At 38.3% G+C, this 17626-nt stretch overlaps 1 protein-coding gene across 5 annotated transcripts in view; it reads right to left on the bottom strand.

The window, feature by feature from the left end:
* The window catches only part of BUB1B (BUB1 mitotic checkpoint serine/threonine kinase B), a 48744-nt gene extending 31471 nt beyond the window's left edge, over window positions 1-17273 (bottom strand). For 2 of the 5 annotated variants that reach the window (XM_072038648.1, XM_072038644.1), the window contains exons 1-20: window positions 17149-17273; window positions 16559-16721; window positions 15141-15200; window positions 14726-14870; window positions 13658-13854; window positions 13377-13555; window positions 13062-13261; window positions 11427-11521; window positions 9796-10019; window positions 9392-9507; window positions 7857-7954; window positions 7525-7577; window positions 6933-7052; window positions 6647-6731; window positions 6177-6279; window positions 4430-4716; window positions 3337-3527; window positions 1093-1236; window positions 805-917; window positions 367-528 (exon numbers count right to left, since the gene is read on the bottom strand). In XM_072038648.1, coding sequence (XP_071894749.1) covers window positions 367-528; window positions 805-917; window positions 1093-1236; window positions 3337-3527; window positions 4430-4716; window positions 6177-6279; window positions 6647-6731; window positions 6933-7052; window positions 7525-7577; window positions 7857-7954; window positions 9392-9507; window positions 9796-10019; window positions 11427-11521; window positions 13062-13261; window positions 13377-13555; window positions 13658-13854; window positions 14726-14870; window positions 15141-15200; window positions 16559-16701 — 2715 coding nt within the window. In that variant the 5' untranslated portion in view covers window positions 16702-16721; window positions 17149-17273. Of the gene's footprint in view, window positions 1-366; window positions 529-804; window positions 918-1092; window positions 1237-3336; window positions 3528-4429; window positions 4717-6176; window positions 6280-6646; window positions 6732-6932; window positions 7053-7524; window positions 7578-7856; window positions 7955-9391; window positions 9508-9795; window positions 10020-11426; window positions 11522-13061; window positions 13262-13376; window positions 13556-13657; window positions 13855-14725; window positions 14871-15140; window positions 15201-16558; window positions 16722-17062 lie in introns of all 5 variants that reach the window. The other 3 variants (XM_072038646.1, XM_072038645.1, XM_072038647.1) reach the window with 3 other exon arrangements.
* Window positions 17274-17626: the final 353 nt, after the last annotated feature.

Here is a 17626-nt window from a genome sequence, read left to right as displayed (position 1 = left end):
GAGCGCTATGACCTTTCTATGGCAGACAGAACTCATTGAAAGATGCCAAGTTAAACAATGTAGAGTTTTAGATGAAAGCCTTATTGTGAAATAACGTGTGGTTCTGGGCTCAGGTTGTTTATCACTCATGAATAAAGTTTAAAAAAATGGGTTTGTTTCAGAGAAACACATGATCTATAAATGAGAAACCAGCTTTAACTAAGGCTGTAACAGATGGCCTTAATTTGTATGTAGATAAAACAAAGAGGATTTAGATTGCAAGAATAAACATGTGAAGCTATCTTCAGCAATAACCAAAACTCACTATTAAGTACCTATGGAAGAGTTCATGTCTTTTGCAATTGTACTTTGGTTATCTGTACTGACCGCAAGCGTAAAGCGATTTACATCCCTGTGCAGAATCACACAGCCATCCTGGTATAAGAAACAGCTGCAGTTTTCACTGAAGCTTTGGTCAAAGTCAGTATTCAAACGCTCCCGTAATTGAAGTGTGATATAAAAGTCCCAAGGCACAGGCTGAGAATACACCTACAAGAGAATACATAAGAACATTTATTTTTGGAATAAAGCAAAAATTGCTCATCTTCGCATTCTTCTCATCTTTTTTAATTCCCAGTTTAGCAAGGAACATTTGCCGCAGTCACAAAATTTGAATATATATCAGCAATTTGAAAAAGGACACGGAATAGCAAACTTCATGCATGGAATTCCAGAAGTCATGGCCAAGTTCACTTACAACGTAAGTTATATCTCATAGGAACTTTATACATGAACTGCAAAATGTTAAAACATCATTTATGTTACCTTTGTTACAAATCCCTTTGCATCCAACTGGGCAAAGTTAGCTAGAGTCACAAAAAACATCTTGTGTTCTTCATTGGTCCAATATTCCCATTTGATAGAGTAAGTCTCATCTCCTGTTATGAAAGTTTACATTTCATGAGCTGTCACAGCAAATGTGCATCCAAGACTGTTCATGTTATTCCCCCTCTACACCACATAAAACTGGTATGCATGAATATGGAGTATATTTCAAACCAATTAGAACATCAGTAGATCCCTTGTGCTCCCCAGGGTGTCCAGAATACCTACCTAGCTTAATGTCTTTCTCAAACTCCATGACAGGCATAGAGCCAGTCTCCAAATGAAAGTCTGGAGAGGCAGTCAAAGATTCTGGCATGGGATCTAAAAGCTTTTTATGCTGTTCAGCACTCCACAAGAGCGGAGTTACATCACCTAGGAAGACAAGTAATAGAAACAGATGAGCTCAATATAGGTGTTGAGTCTCTGAAACGATTGTATCTGTCAAAAAGAAAGTAACTTAGATATTGGAAGCCTTTAATTTAGCTTTCCATCTGCATACAGATTCACTGCATCACCTTTCAGCAAGTCCATTAGTCTCTTCCCAATAGTTTCTTGTTCTATGAACATAACTCTATAAAAGGCAGTTTCAAAAGGGAGCGCATCTCATGAGATTCATGACACTACTGTAGTGTATTGTAAGACGTGCCTTTCACGAGAGACAAAACTCTGAATTAGATGATGTTCATCTATCTGCTCAGCAACAGCAGAATCCAAAACCATTATTTTGTGAGTTAGCTTTCCTGTTTTAAAAACTATATCTGGAGTAAGTGATCAGTTTGTGGTTTTTGAAGCGATGGGCTTAATTGAAATTAACTTCTCTGAATACAACAGGGTTTTTATTTAGGAAAGAATAGATTGGACTCCAACTCTGCTGTTCTCTACAGTGAGGATTTAATGGATTTCACCTCATGAAAACGTACAAGAAAGTTACATGTATGTCTCAGTTGCTTTTCTGCATAACAGAAGACACCAGTCAGTGGATGAGATCATCTATCCCAAATCAAGGTAGCCTGAAAAGTATTGGTCTCCAATATCAGGCCAAGTAAAACACATCAGAACTAGAAGGCTTCTGCCAACTTCCTTTCCCAAACACTAAAATGGTGTCACCCATTACTAATTATAGTCTTTCACAGCACAGAAGTAAGAAAGTGTTATTATCTACTATTGTACTTATTTAACAGCATTGTATTTAGTACAAGTAAGTCCATGGAAGCAGATCCAGGAAATATTGTACTTTATAGGCTAAACACATGTTCTATTCTATCACTACAAATTTCATAGTTCTGTGAAATTTATGAGTAATAAACTGTCAAATGCCTGAAGTACTTTTTCCTGCTATGCAGCATTAAGTATTACTTATTACTACATCCAGGTTGATAACTGCACTTCAAGGGAGATGTGCAGAAAGGAAGGAATAAAAAGTAATAAGAGAAAAAAGGACCATTAGAGCAACTGAACAAATGCCTTCTCTTTCTGAAAATAAGTAAAGATCTTGCATCCTTCTCCAAAGAGTAGCAAATATGAAGAAGCGTAGGATCTAGTTGAAGTGCCAGCTATGTTTGCAGCACTCTTCTCATAATTTTCTCATAACTTTACTTTGATTCCAGTTCCTGAGTTCCTGATCATGCTTCATCAGGAAACATGAGCGGTACAACAGACTTCTCAAATAATGTAGTCTAGAACTACACAACAGCATATTGTTCCCTAAAGTAGACACACTGAGAATTTTCAGATACACACGTCTGATTAAAATGTCATAAACCAAAATCAAAGGAGGCAAGAGGTTAAACACCTTGAAAATTTGTTCAATACAAACTTAATGGTACTAGCCAGGTTTTGAAGGTGGTGACCATTTCTGTATTAATTGTAACAATGATCTATAACAGAGAAACAAAGGTCTTTGTCTAGAAGTAATAAATTAACTATGAAAGTATTGGTTTTGTTTTTCTTCAATGAGAATAAAATACTGCAAAGACACACTAATGTTTACAGAAAATTTAGAGTGTAGAGAAAATTTCATATTTGTTTCAAATTTAAACTTCAAATTCATTGGCCTTTTTCAATGTGGCAACTACTGGCCTATGAAGAGAACAGCGTGATGATAGAAGGAAAAGTCAAAACAAAGCTGTCTTAAGTATTCTCCCTACCATCCAGACAGAGTTTTTCATTTCTGCATTTAACCTCAACTCACACATTCTCTGCAATAATATCTTAAAAAAAACTTCTCTATCACCTAAAAGAAACTGTCCATTACATTAAATATTTGTCTTCTGGACACTGACAAGCACCCTATACTACATACCTTGAGTGGTAGCACTATATAGTACAGAAAAATGACAAGTTCAGTCACAAGACAGTGTAGTGGGAAATACACAGAAAATAGAGTGAAACATAAGATACGCAGATGCACTACAGAGTAACTACAGCAGATGCAAGTTATTTGTTGAAAGTGAAATTCAATTTAGTACTAACCAGTAATGTTTTCACTGATACCTCCAGAATCAGTAATTGTTTCAGCAGGCAAAGTCTGAGCAAGTTCCAGTTTCTCAGGGATGTGCAGGTATTTAATTGTGGATATTTGTGTAACAGAAGAAAGAGAAGATCCAGAGGAGACAGAAGAACCTGATGAACGAGTATCTTCCAGGCTTGCTTCCATGATTGGACTGTGAATAAAAGACATCATCTATTCAGACTTTCAGAAAATGCAGGGTATGACCAGTGAAAGGATACCATGCGCTCCTAGACTGTTTTTGTAAAAAAAAAAAAAAAAAAAAAAGCCATCCCTATCCTTTCTGGAAAGCGTACAACTGTGTTGAAACAACATTTTACTTTTAATGAGTTCACAATCAGAATCTTAATCTACAGCTGACTTCTTCTTAAATAGAACTGCTACAGTGGAAGAAAATGACAAACATTTATTACTACCTCATTTTGGTAGCTGCGCCAAAATTCAGACCAACAATGCTTTTAAAGCAGTGAAGAGGGGTAGGAGAAAGAAAAATCACTCTTGATTTTCCTTCTTAACTATAATCAGCATGTCTTTCTAGGGAACTTACTAAACACACACCTTCAGGTTGTTATACATGTTTACACATTAACAGCTAGCAAATCAAACTCAGTTCTGAATTAAGTAAATGCTATACAGTAGATGCTTTTTTCTTTACAGTGGTAAGAAACAGCAGTTTTTTATTCCTTCTCTCCAGCTTTTCTCCTCTGTAAAAGTCTAAGCTATAATCATCAGATCTATTTTATATACTGAAGTGACTACAGAAACAAATATAAAAAACTGATTCTGCATTTATTCTCCTGCTACAAAGTCAGAATACGCTTATGAATTTCTTTACAAATTAATTGGTAGAAAAAGCATGAAGTCTTGCAACAAATATGAAGAGATGATTTAGCTTGCTATTACTTCTTATATCTGCTTAAGGCAAAATGGATCCTGACCTAGAGAAAGCATTCATTATACTCTGATCTCTTCAGAAAATTGTTTCTTCAGAAACAATAGTAAAGGCACAACCAAAGAGACACGAAAAGGGGCTTAAGATGCAGTGCTGTTAATTACCTCAGTTTATTTACTGAAAGAACTTCATTGTATGTCCCCTCACAAACTGGTGTGTTTTGATTCGGAGGTGCACTCTTCGATTCTGGACAGTCTTCCTTCAGAACACTCTGTGAATAAGCAGGATCTGGGATTCTCTGAGCTAACACCCCGTGAAAGGGAGTTGAGGCAAGATGGGCAGCCCTAACAAAGTCACATGTGTCTTCTGGGTTGGCACAAAGGGTTTTGTTCTTGTAGGAGCCTGTCACGATTGCATCTTCAGACAAAGGCTCAATTCCATTCAGCTCATCCTGGAACAGGTAGAAAAAGACAATGAAAAGGCTGTATATGACTTATTTTTAACTGAAAAGCTATTTGACACTATCTTCTACGCTCTCCCCTCTTTCCTGTTAGGGGATTCAAAAGTTCTGCCAAGATGTGCTTCAAACATAGCTTCCTTCCACAAACAAGAAGTATATATAACATGTCATACAAGCAATTAATAAGTATGTCATATTTTAAAAAGTAATTGAAAATTACTTAAGTTTATCTGCAAGTATAACAATAAAATTTAGTCACTGAATTTTTAAACTGGAATGCTTATCTCCCATAATAGTGTTCTGTCTTCAACCCTGTTATACTTCATGTGACTCTTTTAGTCATTCCAGTCTCACAGGTATCCATTACCTAATCAGTATGAAGAACACTTCTTCCTTCCATTGCTTCCACCCCACCACCTTCCAACTTGGCTCTGACATCCAGACTCTGCATACTCCACTTAACATCTCTCATTCCAATTGAGTAACTGAACCCTAACTGTAACATAATTGCATTTTTCTCCCCTCAGAAAAGTCTATCATTGTTTACCTTCTAGAGTGTTGCAGAGCTGTCAGGCATTGCCAAAGACTACTTGGTATCTAACGCCCTAGAAGTACCTCTCTCAGTTCAGTTATAATTGCATTATTCAAGTGTTGATTGGTCAGGACTCCTACATATGGGCATGGCATCAAGACACCTTAGGAAATGAGTGCAGAGATTTAAAGGAGTCACATAGGTGACAGTGTTAAGCATTGAAGTAAAAGCTGCACTCTACAGATATCCAGACTGACTCTGGAACCAAACTCAGTATGATGATTACCATGAATTATTTAACCCTATTTCATATTGTAGCTGTACAAAAAATCCTTCTCAGCTCAGAATAAAGTCCTCTAACTCTTTAAAGCACCAGCCTAAAGGTCTACTGCAGCATGCAGTAATTAAATCCTTTGAGACAACAGCTAACACCTCTACTGAAAGCTTTACAAGTATCTGCAAGACTCTCATGCAGAGACATCAGATCAAGATAGCTTAGGAAGCCAGTGCAGAGATTTAAAGGAGTCTCATATGCGGCTCTTTAGGTAACAGGAGCTGAGATGTTTGGATGCGTGGCAGTAAAGTGGATGGAACAGGATGCAGTGCTTAAGAGTTGTGCTCAATCACACAAGCTTTTTCAAATTTTTGAGTGAAGAATCCTGACCACTAATCCATTGCTTACAATCTGGAAGACTCTCTACCATTATCTCCGTATTAGTCAGGTTAAAGCCCAATAAAAACGTTAATTCCAGTGAAATATGAACTGATTCTATAAACATCACACAATTCAAGTATTGGCATGCCAGACAGAAGCTTAGATCTCATGTCAGTTCAGCCAGTCTCACTCAGTTCAACAGTAGGACATTCTTTTTTGATTTCTCCTTGACAGGAAATTGTTTCCTTTAAACTGTTTCCTTACACAGGCTTCTGGTGGTATGTTTTCCTTCGCAGTGGCAGATTCTGAAGGTTTACGAACAGCGAGAGGGCACCGGGCACTTTTCTTTGTATTATCTGTAGAACAACTAAGATAAGAGTTAAATGTCATTAAATATTTTTTAGAGTAGCTTCCAGTCTTCAATTTCCTCTCAAGAGTTTAATCCACTGAACATTTCAATCTACCACTTTCTACTACAGAACTACCAACAGATTGCAACTACTCTCTCCTGAAAAAGAAAAAGCTTATATAACACCCTGAACAGCTCTAAGCTTGAGGAACAACAGCATGATTTCTTGTCATCATGGACATCCCAAGCAGAATAATGAAAGGGAAAAAAAAATACAAATATAAAAACCCACATCTGTTCAAGGAGGAGACTAATTCAGCTGATAAGGTAGTTTGAAATTGTTTTTCCCTTCTCCCTCTAAAATCTAGGCCTTGAGTAATTCTACCTTATATTCTGGTTTGCTGAAGTAGATGATTCGTCAAATATGGAGAAAGGCATAGACGGATATGTTGATGGAAGGAAAACTACATCTAAAGAGGAAAACAAGAGGCTCTATTATATCAACAGTTTTTCTACAACATATCAAATGCTACTTACAACATCTAATACTTAAAAATACTAGTCCTGACAGGAAGTTAGAGCCGACAAAATCTTAAGAAAACAAGCTTTAATTTGTCATGTTAAACAACCACACTTTTACCACATTAATCAACTTGTTTTCTAGAACACACCTTCAAATTTTTCTCTTTTCCCAAGGCTGGCCTTATCCCTCTGCTCCTCCTGTTCATCCTCAGAGGATAAAAACACACTTCCTCCTCGTGGGCATACATCAAGAGACTGGATAACCTCTGCTAACAGCAACAGTAGTCAATTACATTCAAAAGTAAGTTTCCTTCAGCACATAGCACATATCCATACCAACAAAACTGAAAATGTAACTTATAATTATATCCTTCTACCAAATCGTCAGAGGAAAAAAGGAAATGACTTAAGACATTATCAATCTTAACATGAGTTTTAGGTATGCAGTCTTACTCGAATCTGCAAAAGAGTATAAAAGCAGAAGAAAATCTTCAGCTGTTAAAAGAAAAATTATCTTCTTCCTGAAAGACTCTTGAAATGATGAAAGTTCTCAGAAACTCAGGTGCTCAGTCTCTTGTTTAATATACTTAAACGTGCTGGACACTTTCTCATTTTCATTCCTCTATTCCATATAGGCATTTTTTTTTTTTTTTAAGCTTGTTGCAGTTCTGCTATTCATGTAAGAGAACACTTTCCATCAATGCAGCTTTCTCATTACTGCTAGAAAATTTAAATCCTTACCTTCGGAACAAGATGGTTTGTGCAGCTTAATATCTTCTGAGGGCTGGTATTCACTGTAAACAAGATACAAGCTCATATTTTATACACTCACAAAACATAAGTAAACTTCATAAAAAGGGCAAGCCAAGTTGACCTATGCTATCCATAAAAAAAAAAATAAAATTATTCTCAAACAGAAGTTTATCTTCACACAATTTCTGTTCAAATTTTGGTTACAGGCTGATGCCTAGGGTTACCTCCACTCTTTCTGTTAAAACATAAGTAATGTGGAATGCTGTTTAAGTAATTGTACCCACAGGTTCTCATTGCTGGAAAAGAAAATCCTTTATTACCTTTCCAAGCGAGGCTCTCTCACCCCAAGTTCTGTTGCACTCGAAAAAGTAAGTTCTTCTTGTCCCAGAGATGGAAGAGGCTTTGTTATCTCTGTTGGCTGTAGGAACAAAGACATATTTTGGTTCTACAGGTATGGAATCACAAACCATACAACAAGATTCCAGGAACAGTATAGTATGATAATCCCATGTGGGTCATGAGAACTCTGATGCATTAATGATGGTCTTTGTACATTTTTATTGTACTTAATTAGTTGCATGATAGAGAGACTCCATTCTTATGTTTAATCCAGTTAAAGTGTATAGATTTTACTCTTTGCAACTCTGTAATTTTCATAGGAATTTTTAAATACACTGCAACTGCTAAAGATGTTTGTTTTTTAACATAGTTTACATCAAATTCAGACCACTTTGCATTTCATCATTTAAAAAAATTTATCCTTACATCTTTGTTCTGGAAATGAGGACTGGGGGTACTGGAGGTGTTGGGAGCATTAAGATAAAATAAAATACTCTATTAGCCCAATGGATATAGCAGAGAAAAGGAAAAGCTTTAAAGTATTTAACTTTTACTTGTTACCTACAATCTGTAGGAAAATTGGGGTTTAGGTACTTCTGCAAACATAACAGGTTGGGTGATATATTTTTTTTGCTTAAAAACAAGAACACAACTATAAATAAACACTACCAAGAGAACAAACTATACTTGCTTCAAAGATACTCTGATCAAGACTGCTCTGCATATAGAAAAATTTAATACATGATAGAGCATACTATCTATAAGATGTGGAGACAAATCTCAGATATGGCTTGTGTACTGATTCTAGCTGGGTAGAATTAATTTTAGTCATAGCTGATTCAGTGGTGCTATATTTTAGATCTGTGAAATTAGGTAGTACTTCCCATCTTCTGGTGGGAAGTAGTGAACTCCTTATTTTGCTTTTGCCTATTAATTTGTTTGTATCTCAACTCACAAGTTTTCCCCAGTTTTAACCTTGTGAATCTTTCTCCCACTGTGGGGAGTGAGAAAGCGGCTGTGCTGCCTACAGTGTTTAACACAACACTTTGCCACCATTTCACTCTTTTCCCTAGTTCCAGTTTCTTCTGTCTTCTTTTGCACTACAACTTCTCTATATAAAAGGAAACTGCATGTGAATGGCCTGAAAGAGCAATTCAGTCTCAAGCATTTAGTATGACTTTTTTTAAAAAAAAAAAAAAAAAAAAAAGGAAAGAAGAAAGCTCATTATACCTGAGCATAAGGCATCTTGTCAGATTTTACATAGCAGCAATACTTGTAAAATTAAGTTAGACTACAAGACTTGAAGTCTTTGATTACACCCTTATACTGGAAGGACATTTAAGAAATATTCTTGAACTTTCTTTTACTGGGTGACACTTAATGCACACGATACAACAGACTGAAGTACCCTTTCAAAAAAAAAAAAAAAAGGAAAGTCAAACATAATATATTGTACTCTTAATAGTACTTGTAAATAGTAGCTATTTGTAGAAGTTCAGGTAAACGAGGACAATACCTGTTCACATGATTGTTGCTGCTGCTTGTCACCTTTTTTCTCTTTTAATTTCTTCTCCAGAGCCTCAATTTTCCTTTGTATTTCTTCCTTCTTCTGCATTATGGCCTGAAACTCCTCTAAGGAAGAAAAAAAGCTTACATGGCACAGTATGTATTTCACACATGATCCATTATCAAGCCTGAATTCTTTTCAAAGGGACTAAAACCTCTGGTGGTCTTTCCCCATTTCCTGTGTTACACACTAAGCTTTCACCTATTTTGCTTTCTTTGTACTTCAGACCAGTTAAGTAATCAATCCAGTAGAAAAAAGCAGCTGCAATAATAGAGGTTTCTTTATACTGACAAGAAGTCTGATTTTATGATTTTATCTCAGAAGGACTTATGTCATCCTATTCTGAAGCATACCTTCAGCTTTCTTTTTTGCTTTCTTTCTGTAGACTTCAGCTCGAATCTCTTCCAATGAGAACTCTTCCACTCCTGCATAAACTTTGTCTTTACAGTACATCACCATCTCTTTTTCTTGAGAATCCAGACGTTGATTTTGCACCCGCCATAGTGGATCCTCCTCCTTCTGAGGCTTGCGAGCACTTAAAACACTGTTTATGCTCGGATCAATCTTGCAGGGAGTCCTGAAAACACAAGCACTTATTACTTGGATCATATGCACTTCACCAAAACACAGTAAAGAGATTATAGGCAAGAAAACAGCAAATTTCAGAAACCAGCTGAAGAATAAGTCTATAGACATTCTGTTGCATTGACAAACAAGAAAAATGGAATGATAGTACATAAAAAGGAAGAATATCAAGTCAGAAAAAAGTGTTGATAAGACCAAGTCAAGAGCTTATAAAGTTCTTATGATACTCTGAATTGTTGTGCATTCTGAAGTGCGATCTGTTTTTACTTTAGTTCCATCAGTCTGTGTGACCATACCGATGACAAGTACCCACTCATCCTACAAAACAGATTTTACCTGACAAAAAAAAAAAAAAAAAAACAGAACAAAAACAACAGAAGAACTTAAAAATAAAAGGTCTTTGGCTAGGTTGAGCTTGGCATTTTAGGTTCAGGGGATAAAAAAGATTTAAGACACAATAAGCAGGTAGTTTGCTCAAGGAAAATATTCTGCATACTAAGTGACAGAAAGAAATTCCCTATTACAAAAACTAATATACCTGTGCAGTGAAAGAAGCCAAGAGAGCAGCATGTCAAATCTAATTTTAATACCATCACTGTTTTCCAGGAGAAAGTCTTATAGCTAAAACAGTTTTTATTTATTTAGCATTCTTAAATCATGGTATGTCCTTGGTCAGAGCTACTTTGCAGTCCACATGCAACATACAAAGCCCATAGGAAAGATCTATGCTGCCAAACACTTTTCAGAATTCTTTGATTACACGTAATTTAAAACCAAAGAAGCAGCCTGTAACATCATACATTCTTTTCCACCTTTCTCTTAGGGAGAAACCATGCTTTCTATAGTGATCATCAGCCAGCAGAAAGTTAAGCAGCTTTGCAAAATACCACATTTTCCTCTGCTGTAACAAAACAGTGAGTGCTGTACAAGCAGGAAGGTTATTTCAGGCAAAATTGCATACTCCTCCATAACCTATGCAACACTGTTGTCATGGAAACTGACAGCTTGTTTCAGTATAAAACTCTGGATAGGTTGAGCACAGAGGAAGATAAGGGGAAAACAGCAGTAAGCCTCTGTCAATTTGGGGCTGTTTTCATAGCAAGTAGCATCCTAAGAGAGGTAACTGTGGTTTTGTTTCAATATGCTGAGTCAAGCCAGCATTTAACATGTATAAATGTGATACAGGCTCCCCCAAAATGAGCACACCCAAATATTTCCCATACCCTTTTGCATCCTCCACTGAAGCCTCTGCCATCAAGCTGAAATACTAAGAGCTTCCAGACTGACAGACTTTAAGATTTACTTAGATCTAGAAGCTCAGTTACCTGGCTAAGTCAGAATATTACAAATCAGCTTTGATAGTTTCAGATGCAGGTCTCATTTCAAACTGAAGACTCACATGACTTGCTGCTGAGACGATTCTTCCACATATGGGGTGAAACTGGTCATCGGACAGGGCATTTCAATGCCAGAATTTGCACTGCTGTGAGGACGCTGAAGAAGGAAGAGTCAATGTTAGCAGCCTAAAGACTCATTGTTAGCTTCTCTTTTCTTCTGATAACTGAATCTCCTTCCCACCCTCCCCTTCCTCCAGTGTGGGATTATTTGGTGGTTTCATTACTAAGAATTAAACTTGATACTTAACATAAATTTAAAAGACATAAATTTAAAAAGACTACCTCCCTTCTGATACGCAGATAATTACAGACCAGTCAGTTGGGCACTGGCACCTAAAAAAAGCAAGACACAACTCCTGCATGTCCTCGTCAGGATTTATGTTCTTTATTATTCTGATGGAACGCTGGTCTAGCAGGGTATTCCATTTTCTCCTCATTTGTTTTCCAGAAACACTATAGACATTTTTCAGCCAAGATTGTCTCAATCATATAATACTATTGTTTCTGCTGCCCACTAAGAACCTCCAAGACTTCTCCATTTTCTTCTCAAGGACCATTTCTGCACCACAGAAATCCCTTAACTGCTTTTGGAGCCAGATACAGATGACATCAAGTCTGATCATTCTGCTGTCATCTACCTGATTGAAATTCTCCTGGATTCCCAAGAAGAAAGTTTTATGTAGTAGGGATATTTCAAACTGGTTTCCAATTAGTTTACACTACTGGAACAAACCTTCTGTCATCCCCTTTTCCATCTACTGGCAAGCTTCTTTATATTGTTAGGATTAATATTTAATTGGTACAGTTCTCCAGTTCTTTTGATCTTGACTCTTCTGTTTTCATCACTAACACTCCAAGCAGACTTGCAGAATGCTGCTGTACATGCCTTATTTTCATATGCTAGGCAATGAGTTCTTCCTGCATGTACATATTGTATGATGTTTGGGTAGGTGTTATGTGGTCTCCTCTAGAGAGGCCCGGACAAGCCTGAGAGGTGGGCCTGTACAAACCTCTTGAGGTTCAAGAAGGCCAACTGCAAGGTCCTGCTCCTGGGCCAGGGCAATCCCGAGCACAAATACAGGCTGGGTAGAAAATGGAAAGAATTTGTGGATGCCCCATCCCTGTAGGTGTTCAAGATCAGCTGGGTTGGTGCTCTAGGCAACCTGGTCTAGTGGAAGGTGACCCTGCCCACGGCAGGGGGGCTGGAACCAGATGGCCTTTAAGGTCTCTTCCAGTCCAAACCATTCTATATCAATAGAACTTTTGCTCAGTTTTCTATAGAAATAACTAGTGTCTGGCTTCTATCCCTTTCTTTGCAGAATCTAGTTTTACCTCATATTCTTAGCAAGGCATGTCTTTGGAGGGCAGCAAAACTACCTATTTTTCTGGTTAGCAATATAAATTTGGCTTCGGAAATAAAGATTTTAGAAATTATTTTAGCAAGATCAGCTTGTTAAACCTGACTAGGTTACACAGGGACAGAGAGTCTTCAGGAAGAAACTAGAAAGTTTGGTTGCTATCTATAGAAACAAATCCCAGGAATGCGAAAAAGAACATGACCTTTGTCTCAGTTATCAAAAGACTGACTTACATACTTTCCTCTCTTTTTTTTGCCAGTCTACTTTGAGACTGCTTACCCTTCCAGAATTCCAAGGTCCTGCACTTTGTTCATTCTCCTTGGCCCTTGGAACTGGAGGTGCTGCCCATGACTGTGGCGTAAGTACAGGAATTTCAGGTCCAGAAGCCAAAGCTGAATTTTCATCAAACACAGCAAAACCTGGATTCTTTGAAAGCTGCTGAGAAGTTAGAGTCTGGAGACTTCTGTTTTGGTTCATGGCTGTAAGTAAGAGATTTATGCAAATTAACCTTTAGCCTACTGTACTCAAATGAAAATTCCACATTGAAAGGGTATAAATTTTCCATTAACATGTGACTCTAGCAATTGACTGTACCTTTCAGCGCATCTCCTACACGACTAATTGGAGCTCTCACTTTTTTCTTTCCCCTGCCTTTTAGATCTGCCAGTGAGCTTCTCTGAGGTTCTTCAGTTCCCAGAAGACTGGTGTCTCTTTCATCAGTATCTTCCTCAAGCCCCAGTAGTGTCTGCCGAGAAACACGGGTCTGAAACTGCCTGAGAAAAAATATCAGAGAAGTCAGCAAAAACTTCACTGTACCAGATATCCACTAGAGCCCATAAAACTGTCCTAAGCTCTTCTCTTAACTAGAAACTTACCTGTGATGTGACTGAAGTTTGTCCAAAGGCTCAGCCTTGCGGTTAAGGCCTTCCTGGAATATTAAATCAGCTTTCTTAAAGCTTCCTCTAGCCTCGAGTTCTTCTGCCCACGTGATATAAAGTAGTGCCAATGTTGTACCAATTTCCTGGCTATGCAGGTAACTGTATAGATCCAAGGGCTCATTACAGCAATTTCCCTGAAACAAAAGTATTTCAGTAATTATAAAGGATTCCCAGTCAACGTCTGCTTTTTGATGTCCCCTGCAACACATTTATCTCAATAGAAGTCCTACAGAAGCAGCTGTTAGGCCAGAACATATGATTGTATCATGTCATGGTGCACAAAAAAAAGAAACTCAACAGGAGAAGGAGGAATACCTCTGACTTCTTGTATGTATTTGTCAATATTAGCAGCCCCATAAGTCTAGTTTACATGTTTAGAGTATCAAATTCAAGTTTTTTAGCTAGTTCATTGACTGAAATGTCATTTTAATACTCCAGAGAATAGTTTCTTCATCTTTACATAAAGGATGATTTATTATTGGTCCAGGGACTGGTAAATCAGTTGAGGAAGCTAGACTTGAAGAAAGTCTCACTAAGATGACAAGAATAGCAACAACAAAAATTATAGCAAAGCAGAGACAAACCAAGACCAGAACATATTCAAGTTTTTCTTAAACATAGAATATGGATACAAAACACTTGCAAGTTAATGAGTGGTAGGACAGATATTACACCTAAAATGTATCTTTAAATCATTTTTATGTTCTCCCAATATACATAAAGAATCAAGCTTCACTCATTCCAACTAGATTTTCCAAAACAAAACATATGGTGTATACCACTGTCCAAACTGAATGATCATGAAAAACATCTGAAGATTGTATTCAGAAGGTGAAATAGGAATTCTAGAATAAGTAATATGTCTGCAGATTAAATTTCTAATATTGCACTTGTTGTACAACATGCTTTTTGACTCAGTTACTAAGAGAAATCAGGTTAACACGGCAAATGACAGGACAAATACAAGAAAAACTATCCTCCAATGGATTTTCTAAAAATACTCACAAACTTGAGCCAGAGATTAAGATAGCGAGGATCTTTGTAGTATCTCTTCTCTTCATTGAGCGCTCTCACTGCCCTTTCCAATACTGCTGAGAGATTGCTTTCCTTTCCACCCTGGGGGAAGGTTTGCTCTGTCCACTTGATGTAGCTAGAAATGGAATATATTCATAAGAAGTCAGTTCTGCATTACATACACAGCTTCTGTTTCAACAGAACATAACAAAAGTTGAATAAACATTAAGTACAGTATTGAAACAGATGCTACAGATTATTAATAAGAAGCTCCAACTAATTTTTTTTAATTAATTTATTATTAAATTAGAATAATATTTTTCTAAGCTCTTACAAGAATATCTAACATTTCAGTGACACAGATCTAATGATTTTATTATTTCTTCTGGAGTAGAAAGAAGCTTACCGGTCCCAGACATCCAATGGATCATCACCAGAATAAAATCTGATCTCTGATTCAAACTCTCTAGAAAAATAATAATAATTATAATTATTATACATATATGTGTGTGTGTATATATATATATATATATATATATATATATAAAACCATCCAATAAATTGCATGTTTTCTACTCTGTAAAGCAAGACCTTCACTCTCACTCATACCTTTTTTTTTTAAAAAAAAAAAAAAAAATGTACATGAAGTAAGGTGGGTTTTATATATTTAGACTTGATCTTTTACTGAGACCTGGAGAAGCTAAAATAAACATCCCTTTTGCACTCTTTTTCACAAGGAATGCATAAGGAAACATTTATTTAAAAAGAACAGAAATACATCGAAACAACCTTTATGAAGTATACTTCCAAGAACAACTACTACCCTAAAACCCATACGGTCTCCCATGTGAGAGACCAATAGAACACTTGTTCTCTTATGAAAAGTTATTAGAGATATTAAAAATCTAATTTTCACATGAAACATCTTTTACCTAAATATATTATTAAAGTATATAATTGGGGTTGGATTACAGAAGACAATGGAAAGTGACAATGATCAGACAACTACAGAACCACACCACAGAGCACAGTGAAGACATCTAAAGGGCCACACTGATAGTCGCTATCTTGCCTTGTTGTTCAACTCCCATGCATCATTCCATTTCTACAACATGATGGCTTTGCTCTCAGGCAGCAAAATAAAAGTCAAGAAAGAAAGCCACTTAGTGTGAGTCAGATAAAAACATTGGCTTGTGCTAAGTAGTGGCTCTGACTTTGCCCTGTAGAACTCCCCAGGCAGTCCCTTGTTCAGGGTAGTGATGCACAATGCAATTGCTCACCACCTGCTGACTAATGCCCAGCCTATCCCTGAGCAGTCGGCTCCCCCATCCCAGCTCTAGCCACCCCTATATATTGCTTAGCATGTCAGATGGTATGGAATAACCCTTTGGCCAGTTTAGGTCAGCTGTCCTGGGTCTGTCCCCTCCCAGACTGCCCGCCAGCAGGACAGAGCAAGAAGGTGAGAAGCCCTTAGCTTTGTGTAAGCATTACACTGCAACAACTAAAACATCAGTGCGTTATCAACATTCTTCTCATGCTAAATCCAAAACATTGCACCCTAGCAGCTACTGGGAGGAAAATTAACTCTGTCCTAGCTGAAACCAGGACAATACTTCATTGCAAACCTAAAAATAACCATCTGTGCTGTGCAGCATCCACAAGTACCTAAGCCCTAAGTACCTGTAGCACAGCACTAGCACAAATCTCTCTCTAATCTTCTGTTTTTCTATACTTTTAAAACACTGGCACACATAAGAAGGTGTAGAAACATTGACAAGAAGGCAGGAAGGTAACGGAAAACAAGGTGTCTAAAATCTTTCTCACTGTTTTTTGAGCTGAACAGCAGTGTGAGTGGAAGCCTCCTGCTGAGCCAGTGCTTCCTGCAAGGTGGACATGACCCGGCCCTGCTTGAGGGGCTGCACATTCTCTTTGCTTAGCTCCCACTCATCGTTGCAGTCTTGCGACATGACAGCTTCTCCTTTAAATTCTGCATTGAGAGCAAAAACAGTAAGATATCGATACATTAGGTAGGATAGTACCCTAAAACCTGATAGGTCTGGCTTTCAGCAGCCTATCCAGCGCACACTCGGCATAGCCTTACACATATCGCACAGACCTCACGCTTCAGACATTCAGCACTTCATTCCCCGTCACAGCAATCACACGAAAACAGAGCTAAGCCCTCCTCTACGATCAAGAACCCCAGCCAGGTGATCTCAGGGGGAAAAACACTGAGAGCAAGGCGCCTCCGCCCCCACCTCCATCCCGCCCCGTGCTCCCCTCGCCCTCCCAACACCACCACCCTCCCCGCGGCCGGCGGGCAGCGACCTCCGGCTGGGGGCAGCCCCCCGAGGAGCCGCGCCAGAGGCTCCCTCACGGCAGCGGCCGAGCCCTGAGGGACGATCGCGACGCACCTCCAGCACCACGCCGCAACGTCCGCACCGGCCCCGGCCCCCTTCAAATTCAAACCTCCAACCGCCGCCAGCCTCCGTCTCCCATTGGCCGCCCCGCTCGCCGCGCCCCGCCTGATTGGTTAACGCCCTGAGCCGCGCCGGTGCCTCATGGGAGTTGTAGTTCACAAGACTTCCAGGAGAAAGAGCTGATTAATTCTCTAATTGAAAACTTCATAATTAACCTCACCTGAAAGGCAGCTGCCACCACAGGGAGCAGTCCTGCGCCCTCCTTTTCCAGCTCCCGCGTATTCCTGGCACTTCCTTTGCTCAGATCTGTTGCTGACCTGTCTGGCCTTACTGAATTTGCTCAATTCTCTATCATAAAAATGGGAAATAATTCCTTTCGGCATGCAACCAGCCATTCGATGGGCTTTTTGTCACAATAAAACTTACTTTTCTGGTGTCTCTCACAAACACAATGCAGGGTTTTGAGCTTCCC

Source organism: Anas platyrhynchos, chromosome 5 (assembly GCF_047663525.1).
Source record: "Anas platyrhynchos isolate ZD024472 breed Pekin duck chromosome 5, IASCAAS_PekinDuck_T2T, whole genome shotgun sequence".
Lineage (NCBI taxonomy): Eukaryota > Metazoa > Chordata > Aves > Anseriformes > Anatidae > Anas > Anas platyrhynchos.
Note: the sequence above shows the minus strand (reverse complement) of the source record. Positions and strands in the feature narration are given on the sequence as shown.